At 45.5% G+C, this 11,883-nt stretch overlaps 1 protein-coding gene across 1 annotated transcript; it reads right to left on the bottom strand.

The window, feature by feature from the left end:
• Window positions 1-7,754: 7,754 nt before the first annotated feature.
• On the bottom strand, window positions 7,755-11,031 carry KRTDAP (keratinocyte differentiation associated protein). Its single transcript, XM_059044010.2, has 6 exons — window positions 10,945-11,031; window positions 9,549-9,590; window positions 9,419-9,451; window positions 9,197-9,241; window positions 8,491-8,538; window positions 7,755-7,822 (listed from the first exon to the last, which is right to left on the bottom strand). Exons 1-6 carry the CDS (start codon window positions 11,029-11,031, stop codon window positions 7,784-7,786), a joined length of 294 nt encoding a protein of 97 aa, XP_058899993.1. The 3' UTR covers window positions 7,755-7,783.
• Between the last annotated feature and the right edge of the window lie 852 nt (window positions 11,032-11,883).

The raw sequence follows: 11,883 nt of genomic DNA, 5'->3' as shown, positions 1-11,883 counted from the left end.
ATAACAAGAAATCAAGCAGAATTAGAAGATCACAAGGGCAGGTGATTCTTTAGGTAGTATGGTCAGGCTGCAAAGGTCTCACAGAGGAGCTGTCATCTCAAGAGAACTGAATGAAGTGAGGCAGCAAGGGCAGTGGGGAATGAGTCATGTAGGGAGGGGCAAGCTGGGCCTGTGGGAGGGGCAAGCTGGGCCTGTGGGAGGAGCAAGCTGGGCCTGTGGGAGGGGCAAGCTGGGCCTGTGGGAGGAGCCCCAGAGAGGCTGGGTGGCTGGACCAGAGTGAACAGGGAAGTCGGGGAGATAGGAGAAGAGACCCTTCGTAAAGTTGGTAGGGTTTATTCTGCAAGTAACGGGAAATCATCGGAGAGTCAAGAGTGGAAAGATGGCATGATCTGATTTAACATAAAAGAAGGAGATTTCAGGGCTCCTGGGAGGTGACTGTGTATCCACGGGTGATGGAGCGTCTGGTGGGAGGGCAGATGTGAAAGAGGTCAGCTGCAGTAGGAGGCACTGAGGACCAGTACTCCAGTGCCCGGCCTGGGAGACTCAGGTTCATGTGAGGAATGGGAGGGGTCTGTTAGTGGGAGAGGACTGGGGGCTTTTTGTTTGTTTGGGTTGTCATTGGCTTTGGGGAGGAGCACCCAGGAATTCTGCTGTAGGTTTATCTGTTGGGTGTCGGGAAATGCAGTGGGAGGTCTTAATAGGATGATAGTTGTCAAGGATGGCACGTTGTGTTCGCTTCCCAGAAGCATCTGAGGACATTTCATCTGTCGAAGTTCTTGGGCTACCTCCACAGTGCCAGTGTCGTGGGCGTTTGTAACAAAGCAAACCAGACTCTCAGGACCCACTGTACTTAGGAGGTGGCGTGAGGAGTGCGGTGTCAGCCACAGAACCCCTTCATGGCTGAAGGGCTTTTGGCAGGTTGAAATTAAGGTGTCTTTATTGTTGTTGCTTTAAAATATTTTGACATGAAGTATTTCAAACATACACAAAAATAGGAGAAACCGTACTCACAAAGCCTGGCATACATATCCCTCAGCTTTATCCATCATCTTAACATTTTGACCTATTTGCTTCAGACTTGTTTTAAGAACTAAAATGTTATAGATAGAGCTGAAGCCTGATTGTACCTTTCTTGAACCTATTTTCTTCCATTCCCAGAGGGAACACAATCCTCAAGTTAGTGAAAATCCTTCCCACTGGTATTTACACTTTTACAGCAGGTAGATGTACCCATAAACACATAGTATTGCTTTGCATGTTTTTAGGCTTTGTATTAATGGTTTCACACTGCAGGTATTATTTTGCAACTTGCATTTTTCAATTAACATTTTTTAACTTCAGCATGGTTGATACATGTAACTCTATCTCATTTTCACTGCTGGATACCTACCATTCCACCAGATGGACATACCATATTTTATTTATCCATTCTCTTGTTGATGGACATATAGGTGGTTTCCACCATTGAGCTATTGCAAGCATTGCTGCTGTGAGAATCCGGATACCTGCCTCTTTGCATATATGTGCAAGTTTCTAGTGTATCCCTTGGATGGTAGTTGCAGGGGTGCACGTATGCACAACTCTGTACTTCAGTCCTGGTTTTATCATTCAGAAGTTTGATGAGAAACTTCATTGACAGAAAGTTAAACCGAGCCATGATTTGCCCCTTTGAATTTTATTTTCCTTTGTATAAAACAGACTTGATTATAGTACTGACTTCATAAAGTTGTAAGAATTAAATAAGATCACAAATGTAAAGTACTAACACAATATCTTACACATGGTAGGTGCTCTTTTTGTGTCTTATGGACAAGAAATTAGAATTATTAAAAGCTCTAAGGCTTTGGAGTCTAACAGAACCTGGGTTCACAACCTGGCTCTGCTGCTTCCTCTCGGGATGCCCTTGGGAAAGTCACTTCACCTGTCTGAGCTGCAGGTTCCTCATCTGTTAGGAGAGAGCAAATGCATGCAGTTGTGAATATTAGCTCTCTCAGTGTGAATCTATCTGGGTCATGATCTGACTGGAGTTACAGAGAGTACTAATAACAGCTACCCTTTGTTAATATGAATGTTAGGTGAACATTTATTGAGTGTTTCTTAACTCCTGTGACGTATTGATATTATTCCCACTTTACAGATGATAAAACTGAGGCCCCAACAGAGTGGCCACCCAGAGGTCACATAGCTGGTAAAGTGGTAGGAACAGAATTTGAAACCGGATCTGACTGATTTTAAAACTTGTGTTCTAACCACCAGGCTATAGTGCCTTAAATGCCTTCAGCAGCTGCCCATCATTCTCAGCAGTGATTTCCAAACTTTTTTATGAAACGGAAGCATTTTGTCCAGCAAAATCTTATATAGAACCCCAGTTTATAAAGCAAGTGAATGTTGTACAACTCCAGTTAAAGTGGGGGTAATGTCCTAGGTCCATGCAGGCTTAGCTCTGGCTCTGTTTAGGCTGTGCGAGCCTAAACAAAGTACTTCATCTCCTGAGATTCAGTTTCTTCGCTTGTGAGATGGGGATATCCATGCCAACCTCATAGCGTTGTTATGTAGATCAACTGAGATAATACATGCAAAGCACTGGGCATGAAGCCTGGCTTGTGATAAGAACCAAATAAGAGGGGCTATTGTTGCTGTGATTGTTACCACCTGCAGGAATCTCTTCACTGACGGCGGGATGGGGTGGAAATTTCTCAGCCTCGTATCCAGGACCCTCCATCATCAGACCCAACCTGCATTTCCAGCCTTCAGCCCCTACCCCGTAGCCAGGCTGAATTACAATGTCCCCCGTCCAGTATGCTGCACTACCAGTTCTGCATTTATGCTCTGCCTGCTGGGGGGACCCTCCACTGTCCTCCCCCTTGCTCCAAAAGAACAAAAGTACACTTTTTAAAAAATATTTTTTAAACTTTTATTATGGAAAACTTCAAAATACACAAAAGTAAAAAACTAGTATATAATGAACCCCCATGTATTTATCGCTAAGCTTTAGTAATTACCAACTTTACTTCCTATACATACTCCAATTTATTCACCCCACTAGATTATTTTGAAGCAAACCCCAAACAGTTTAATTATTTCATCTCTAAATTTGTCATTATGTATCTCTAAGATAAAGACTCTTTTTAAAAACACAGAACTATAGTACCATTTTCAAATCATCTTAAACCATAAAAAAATTTCTTTGTTCGTTCCCTTTATTTAGCAGTTTTCAAAATAATGAATTGTTTCCCAGCAGCCTCTAAAGCTAACCAATGGGTTTGTTGTTCTGTTTTCGTCCTATTATGAATTCTTCAATGCCCAGCTCAAACGTTACTGCCCCTAGTTTTTGGAGGGGTTTTGTTTGTTCGTTTGTTTTTGGCCGGCACAGCACAGTATGTGGGATCTCAGTTGCTGACCAGGGATGAACCCACGCCCCCTGCAGTGGAAGCGCCGGAGTCTTAACCACTAGACCGCCAGAGAAGTCCCTCCCCTCGTTTTTTTACCCTGACTCCAAAAGAATTTCTCCCTTCTGCTGAATCTAAATGCATCTTTTCTAGTTGTATCCAGCGCTTTCTACCTATGCACTTCCTACCTATGCACTTCCTTTAACTGCAGCTGGATCAGAAGCTCCTTGAAGGCATTCTGTACAGCACTTAACATAATGCCTCAGGCAGTCAGTATTTCTCAAACTTCACTGTGCATTTGAATCCTATGGGGGTGGGCGAGGTGGAGGGTCTTGTTAAAATGCATACTCTGATTCATTGGCTCTGAGGTGGGCTGAGATTCTGCTTTCTCACAAGCCCAAGTGGTGCAGATGCTTCTGGTCCAAGGACCACACTTTCAGTAGCAGAAGGGTGTGCTGAATGTATGTGGGAAATCCATATCATTCACTCAGTAAGAAGTGCCTACTCAGGACCAGTTCACCGGCTAGGCCCTGACACCTTAAAATGTAGAAGGTTTTTTGGTACATTTGTTTTATTAGGGTTTTGGTTTTTTTTTACTTTATCCTTTTGAATATGTACACATGGTAAAAAGAATTTTTTTTCATAAAATCCAAAAGGGCACAGAGTGCAAGTACACCAGTCCCCAGAGGTGATCACTGTTACTTCTTGAGTTTTATTCTAGAGATACTTTATGCATATAAGAGCATATATTTGTACCATCTTTTGTTCTAACATACTATTCACACTGCTCTGCCCCCCCTTTTTTTCATTCTACTATATCTTCGAGATTGTTCCATATTTCAACATATATCTCTACATCTTATTTAATGAGTAACGTAATGTCCACACAGAATGCATTGGTTGTTTTTATAAAGTGTAGAGTGAAGTATGGCTACTTCTTGGCTTCTTCCTCATCCTGCACATTCCCCAGAGAGAACAGGTGTCTTGTCTTCTGTTCTTTGAATCCTCTGAATTATCTCACACACGTTGGTACATTTTTGTCAGTTTCATTTGATCTAGAGTACGTCCATCACCCACTTACACAAGCATGTCTGCACGTTCTTTTCCTCCAGATTCCAGTCTTCCTAGACTCAAATTGTTTCTTTATTCTGCATCCCCTCAGCACTCACGAATTACTCAAAGACATTTTCTTGTTTTGGTAATATATTGCTGTGGAATGCTGCATACATAAGTATATATAAAATGTGTATTGGCGGGGTTCAGGACACACTACCCCCAAAATATGGTGTCTTAGCATATTGAATATTTCAAGCTGAAGGAATTCGAGAAAATAGGTGCAGGAAGGACTCACTGACGTTCCCTAGAAGCAAGTCATTAAGACCCTCATGGGAGAAGTGCCCTCCCTCTAACCCAGGGGAAAGGATCATCCTTGTCTCCAAGATAGAGGGACCGCCCGCAAGAGGAATCTTAGTGAACACACCTTGCTAAGTTTCCCCAGTTTCCTACACTGAGCTCATTTCCCTTTTGTCCCATCACGTTTTCCCATGACTTCCCACTCTCCACCAAACCTAGCGCAAAAACGTACAGGTTTGACTGCTTCTTTGGGTCTTCGTTTACTTATGATTGCTCCCGTGTCATGTAAAACCTATACTAGCTAAATGTGTATGCTTTTCTCCTGTTAACCTGTCTTTCGTCACAGAGACCCAGCCAAGAACCTCGAAGGGTAGAAGGAAAAGGTATTTTTTCCTCCCCTCTGATATGTTTAAGGAAACAATTAAAACATTAATAATACAAGCCTTCTGTCACTTCCATCCGCCTCCCTGTGCCCCTTCCCCATCACATGATGGTCTCTCCACCTACGAGGTAACTACTATCCCGAATTTTGCATTAATCATTTTCTTGCTTTCCTTTCTCAAGCCGTTAGCATCACCTAGAGAGCTTGTTAAGACATGGATTGCTGGGCCCCGCGCCCAGTTTCTGATTTAGTAGATCTGGGGTGGAGCCCAAGAATTTGTGCTTCTCGGAAATTCTCCTGTGGTTCTGTTGCTGCTAATACCAGGACTACACTTTGAGAACTGCTTTATCTCAAAGGTACTCTTGCCTTCTCTGTGATGACTTGTATCCTCCCCTAAAACCTAGCCACTCAATAAATGTAGCTTAAGGACTTCCCCTCCTTCTTTTTCTATTCCATTTCCTATCACCCAGTTTATGAGCACTCAGTCTTTGCTAAATATTTTAATTGTTTGTGACATTTGACCACTTTGCATTTTTTTCTTTTCCGTTAACGAGCCCATTTATAAGTTGCCTCTCATTAGTGTGTGTGTGTCTCTTATTGTTAAGTTAACTAGAAGGGTGGGTATAAACAACATTTACATGTCTTATTCATCTAGACTTTAAGCTCCTTGAAAGCTGGAACCAAGTGAAGGGATTCAGAACATGCCACCCCAAAATATTCTTCTTTAATTATGGATTACTGATCATTTTGAGCTGAAGACACTTGTGAAACAGCAGCTACAGGAAGGGCTCTCCCCCTTTCTATCTAAGAGCAGGATGTAAATTTTTCCTAGAGAAAAGTGCCCTCCCTGTATCAGGAAGAGAAGAACATTCTTATCATTAGAGACTGGGAGTTGACTCTCCGGTCTGTATAAACAAAGTTACTAAAATAACCTTTATCTTCCATTAGTTTCCCTCACATACTTCCTAGTCACTGAGCCACGATGCATTGCCCCTAGTCCAAGGGCCTTTGCTTTGTCACATCCCCACAATTTATCATTCTTTTTGTAAAAAGGTATGTACCTTACAGGCTTTTGGACCTAACAACTTCTTTGGCTCTTCATTTTCCTTCTGTGAAGACACCTGTGTATATGTAAAAAAAAAAAAAAATTAAATTTGTATGCTTTTCTCCTGTTTATCTGTCTCATGTCAGTTTAATTATTAGGCCCGCCACAGAATTTAAGAGGGTAGAAGGAAGTTTTTCCTCCCCCTACACAAGTTTAATTTCCCTATGTGGTCTACCTCTTCAAGTAAGCTACAGGCCATAATTTGCAAATTCAGTTGCTTGTAAGAGCCAAAAGACAATTAAATAAATGAAACTTGCCGAGTGGAACTTTGCTGATCTGGAGACCACGTCCTGTGTAAAGAGGGCAGCTATTACTTAGATTTAAGCCAATCGTGGGTCCCTTGTTTTCTCATTTTCCCAGTTTTCAAGAGAAACCAGAAATAATGCCAACTAATTCAACATTTTAAGTACACAGAGCAGGCACACAGAGTACACAAATTCCATACAGAGTACATCTGCAGGAACTGAAACGGAATCCATTCCACGTTTCTAGACCTTTGCAGTAAATGGGTGGATGGATGGATGGATTGGTGAGTGAGTGAGTGAATGAGTGGTAGCTCTGGGGGGCGGGGGGCGGTTAGTGGAGAAAACAAGCAATTGTTGAGTACCTACTCTATGCCTGGCCCTGTGCAGAGGGCTTTATATACCTTATCTCATTTGACTTTCATAACAAAACCTCAAGGTAGTTATTATCATTCTTGTTTATTTCCACACTCATTTCACAGATAAAGAAAGGAGGCTTAGAAAGGCCCAGGGTCACACCACTAGTTTTCTTTATTTATAACCTACCTAATTTTATCTTTTTTTTTTTTTTTTTTTTTTTTTTTGTGGTACGCGGGCCTCTCACTGTTGGGGCCTCTCCCGTTGCGGAGCACAGGCTCCGGACGTGCAGGCTCAGCGGCCATGGCTCACGGGCCCAGCCGCTCCGCGGCATGTGGGATCTTCCCGGACTGGGGCACGAACCCACATCCCCTGCATCGACAGGCGGACTCTCAACCACTGCGCCACCAGGGAAGCCCAACCTACTTAATTTTAAAAAAACGGATTTCAGATGAGCTCTTACGATTTAAGCTGGGTCCTGAGTCTTGGATTCCAGATAGCTCTGTTATACCAAATTGCCACCATCAAAGGAATCAGGTTCCCAGAAGGCAGGTCAGGGAGGGTGCCAGGAGTTCAGGGGGCAGGATTGCTTCCGGAACCACTCAAAGCTTCATGCTTCTCAAGGATGTCAACTAGTACTAAGGTGCTAAGACACAAGGGGTCTCTTGCCAGCTTGATATACCTGCCCTTCCCACTTTCTCCCGTCTCACTACTTACCACCCTCTCAGAAGTCAAGATTTCTGCCTATCAACCTTGGAGCCCACTCCATCTTAATTCCTTTCTAGAGCCCAGTAGGATAAGGACAGAGATGCAGATACAGGAGTCTTTTGTTTGGAAAACATTTTATTGGAGTTACTGAGGCGGCAAAGAGTGGTCATAGATAGGATGGTGACCAGATCCCACACTGGCCCCCTCTTTCAGTGGTATCAGCAGTGCTGGGTCTCGAAGGCGTTGGTCATTGGTCATTGGCAGGGGCACCCATCACTCCTCTCAGCTGTGGGGAGAGAGGGCACGGTCAGTTTGGAGACCCTTGGGTGCGGGGAGCCAAAGAAAGCCCGGGATAGAGTGGGGCCCTGGTGGAAAGGAATCTCTGCCCCACTCTAAGTTCCTGTTCTCCTCTGACTTATAGTAGTTGTGATTTCCCTTAGCTTTGTTTTTTAAAATTTTTATTGGAGTAGAGTTGATTTACAATGTTGTGTTAGTTTCAGGTGTACAGCAAAGTGAATCTGTTATACATATACCCACTCTTCTTTAGATTCTTTTCCCATATAGGTCATTACAGAATATTGAGTAGCGTTCCCTGTGCTATACAGTAGGTCCTTATTAGTTATCTATTTTATATGTAGTAGTGTGTATGTATATGTCAATCCCAATCTTCCAATTTATCCCTCCCCACCTTTACCCCCGCCCCGGGTAACCATAAGTTTATTTTCTACATCTGTAACTCTATTTCTGTTTTGTAGGTAAGTTCACTTGTAGTCTTTTTTTAAATCCCACATATAAGTGGTATCATATGATATTTGTCTGTCTCCGTGTGACTTACTTAGCTTTGATCCGAAGAAGGTTTATCCTCCTTTCATTTTCCCCACTCTCCCACTCAGATCCTCTGCTTTTTCCCTCACCCCCAGCCTCCTTTCTCTCCTAATGCCCACTGCCTCTTACCTTAGGAAAAGCATTCCAGTTGAGGAAAGGAAGTCTCCTTTTGACAGACTAAAACAGAAAAAGAGAATGAGAGTGATGTGTTACAGGTCAGGTGAACACGGATCAAGAAGCGCTGGCTGAAGAGCTCTCTGTAGTGGTGACGGTGTCACTGTTTTATAATTACAGTAAGCATTCATATTTCCTGAGTACTTTTTCTGTGCCTGCCTTATACTGACTGCTTTACAGGCATGATTTCCTTTGGTCTTCACAGCAGTCTTTTGATGTTGGTACTGTCATCACCCCCACATCACAGATGAGGCAACCGTGGCTCAGAGAAGTGAAGACATTTGCCAGAGGGCATGTAGCGAGTACGTGCGGGGTCATGCCCTACAGGCTCTAATTCCAGCGCTACCACTGACTTAGCCTTCTAAGCTTGGGTAAGTCACCCAACTTAGAACCTCAGTTTCCTCCTGGAGGATGAGGGAATTCGAATAAACTGTTGACTGGTTAAGTTCTTCCTTTTCAGAGATTGTCTTTGTGGGCACGTTAGGAAAATAAGGTCTGGCCACAACAGCCTCCCCGGGAAGTTTCCTTCAGTCGGGCAGCATCCAAGTGGGACAGTTACTCCCTCCTAGAACCCAGGAAAGGACCAAAAGGGTCCATTCTAGACTAGAATGCGTTGCCACTGCCCGGACCAACAGGAGAAAAGGGGCGCCCAAGTGCTTACCTGGAGGAGGGCGGGCCAGTTCAGGAATTCATTGGTGTTAAAAACCTTTGCAGAGAGAGAAAGAGACCAGAAGAGGATCAGTTCCAGGGGAGGACAGAGCTTAGCCCCTAGCCCTGTGGGAAAGGTGAAGGACCGTGACAGCTCTGCAAGCTCTCTACCCAGGCATTGATCTCCTTTAGGAGGTGGATATTTAGGGGGGCTGAATTATAGAACTAAACTTACAGATCGCAACTTCTCAATGTCCAGAAACTGGGCCTAGGCAAAGAAACAAGGTGTTGAGACAGTTATTTAGGAACATGAACAGATGGGGGGACGAACTCGTAGTCAGATGGTGGGAAAACAGGTGGCTTACCTCCTTGGGTGCTGCCTCATTGTTGCCAATGGTGACTCCTTCCTGGAAAGCGAAGGGGAGAAAGGGGACAAATGATCACACGATGGCAAATCCCCTTCCCCAAACCCTCTCTGCCAGCTCGGCTTCCCTCCACAGGCCAGTCCCATTCTCCGCCACGGGGCCTCCGCTAACCCACTCTGTGCCAGTGTGGCAGACGATTGACAGATGTGCACACGTCGAGAAGGGATGGGAGAGTGGCACGTGGGAGACAGAGAAGTCAGAGCCCAGGCCCGCATCCACTGTCGGCAGCAGGAGGAGTGGGTGGAGAAAGAGGATTCCTCCCAAGAAAAACGAGCTAGTGCGGTTGGGCCGTGGACCCGGGGTGTTCCTGAGACACCCACGCTCAGCCCGTGGAGCTGGGCGCGGGAGATTGGAAGGCAGGTGGGGGCCAAGTTTCTGAGGCGCCCTGTCTGCCTTTACTTGCTGGAGGTTGGTTTGCTTTGTGACTTGAATTGCCACCAAAGTCTGAGTCTCCGTCTCCCTGCTCCAGCTGGGAAGCCCACCTCCCACCCCCGGACTTCAGTGCCCCCGATCTGTCGCCCTCCCGACCTCGGCCGCCCAGGTTCATTGCCCCACATTTCTTCCTTCCCACCGCAGAGGTCACAGGCAGGTAGCCTACAGGCTAGACCCAAATGTTTAGATCTCATCGCAATTTGGTTTGTTCGCTTTTTAATTCGAATTAAAGGTTTTTAATTAGTAAGAATTCATAAATCCGATTTCCAGGTTCTCTTGAAAATTTTTAAACTCCGGCCACACTGGGTACATTTTCCCACTTAGCAGCAGTCAGATGGCATAGAGACTGTCCCCTTCCAGATTGAGCAAGTGCACTCCACCTCCCCTGAGGCCCCACCAGCCCTCTTGCTCACCCACGTCACTTGCTGGAATCCTAAGCAGTGGAGTCTGTGACCCCTATCGTAGACTTGCAAATCCAGCATGGACATTCCCCCTTCTCCCGCACAGTGCGATAAGGTGGGGAGAGAGGGACCTCAGGATTTTTCCCGGCTGGAGATTGGCTTCTAAGCTCCAGAGGTAGCAGGGTGCTTCTAGCCACCTGAGAGCCATTCCCAGGGATACAAACAAAACAGATGTGGGGCTGAACCCAGACGACCAACTTCAGCCCCTGTCTCCTCTCAGGATGTCCAGCCTCTACCCCACACTTTACCATCCTCTCCAGAAATATAAGCCTCTCTGCCCCTCCCCAGGAGTGCTTGGTCTCCTTCCTCCTTTCTTCCCTTCCTCAGAGCCCCGGCTTCTCATTCAGCCCCTGGTAATAGCCAAAGATAAGAGCCACTTATCCAGTGACTGATTGAGTCAGCTAATAGGTATAAGGGAAAGAAAACCCAGGTGACGTGCTCACCTCAGAACTAGCCAGGGCAGCCCCCTGAGCAGAGTGGAACGCCAGGAGAGAGAGAAGAACCACAGCAGCGAGCAGCGGGATCTTCATGGTGTCAGGTTTGGGGTGTTCTGGGGCAAAGGCAAGGCAAGGCTTGTCCTTTATATTCCCAGCGAGGCAGATCTGAACAGAACTGGGGTCCCCACCCTACTGACTCACCCCCAGATCCTGTCGCCCACCCCTGGGGCTCTGGGAGGGGGAGGTGTGGACTGTTTCCCACTTACCTTGGATTTCTCAATTCACATTCTGCCCTGGGAACTTGGAAGGTAGGCTGGCAATGGGGTGCTTCATGCAAATGGAGCCGAGATGGAGACAGGTTGGACCTGTCCCTCCAAGGGACTGGCCATGGCACCCAAGCAACCTCTCCTTTTGTCTTCGTCACTTGTCCTTATATCTCTTCGTTCCTCTCTTATAATTCAGGCTTTTCCCCACCCTATCCAATTCTGTCTAAACTCCCTATACTGGCATTGAAGGCCCTCCTTACTCTGACCTCAACCCACCCTTCTAACTTTTCCTTCTTTCATTCCCTTTGCACATACTTCACATCGGGCCAAACTGGACTCCTTACCAAAGATATCCTTCTTTTTCCTCCTCCAAGCAGCTGCCCGTGCTACCCCTTATGCCTAAAATGCCCTTCTCTCATCTCTTGTTCTCAGAAGCCAACATCCATCCTGGATTAAGCTTCCTGGATGTCTCCCATCATCTGCCATCCCCCTCCCCAAACTTTTCCCTGCTCGTAATTGCCATAGCAATTCATTTGTATCTCTCTGGCATTGTACCTAGAGTAACTTGTGTTCTTTCCTCTTAGAATATCTAGTTCTTGAGGTCAGGAACTATGTCTTAATCACCTTTATATCACCATGCCCTAGCACCATGCCCTTACACAGTGGAGGTGGATTCAAC

This window comes from Kogia breviceps, chromosome 18 (genome assembly GCF_026419965.1).
Source record: "Kogia breviceps isolate mKogBre1 chromosome 18, mKogBre1 haplotype 1, whole genome shotgun sequence".
NCBI classification, from domain to species: domain Eukaryota; kingdom Metazoa; phylum Chordata; class Mammalia; order Artiodactyla; family Physeteridae; genus Kogia; species Kogia breviceps.
This window is presented reverse-complemented; position numbering and strand designations above follow the sequence as displayed.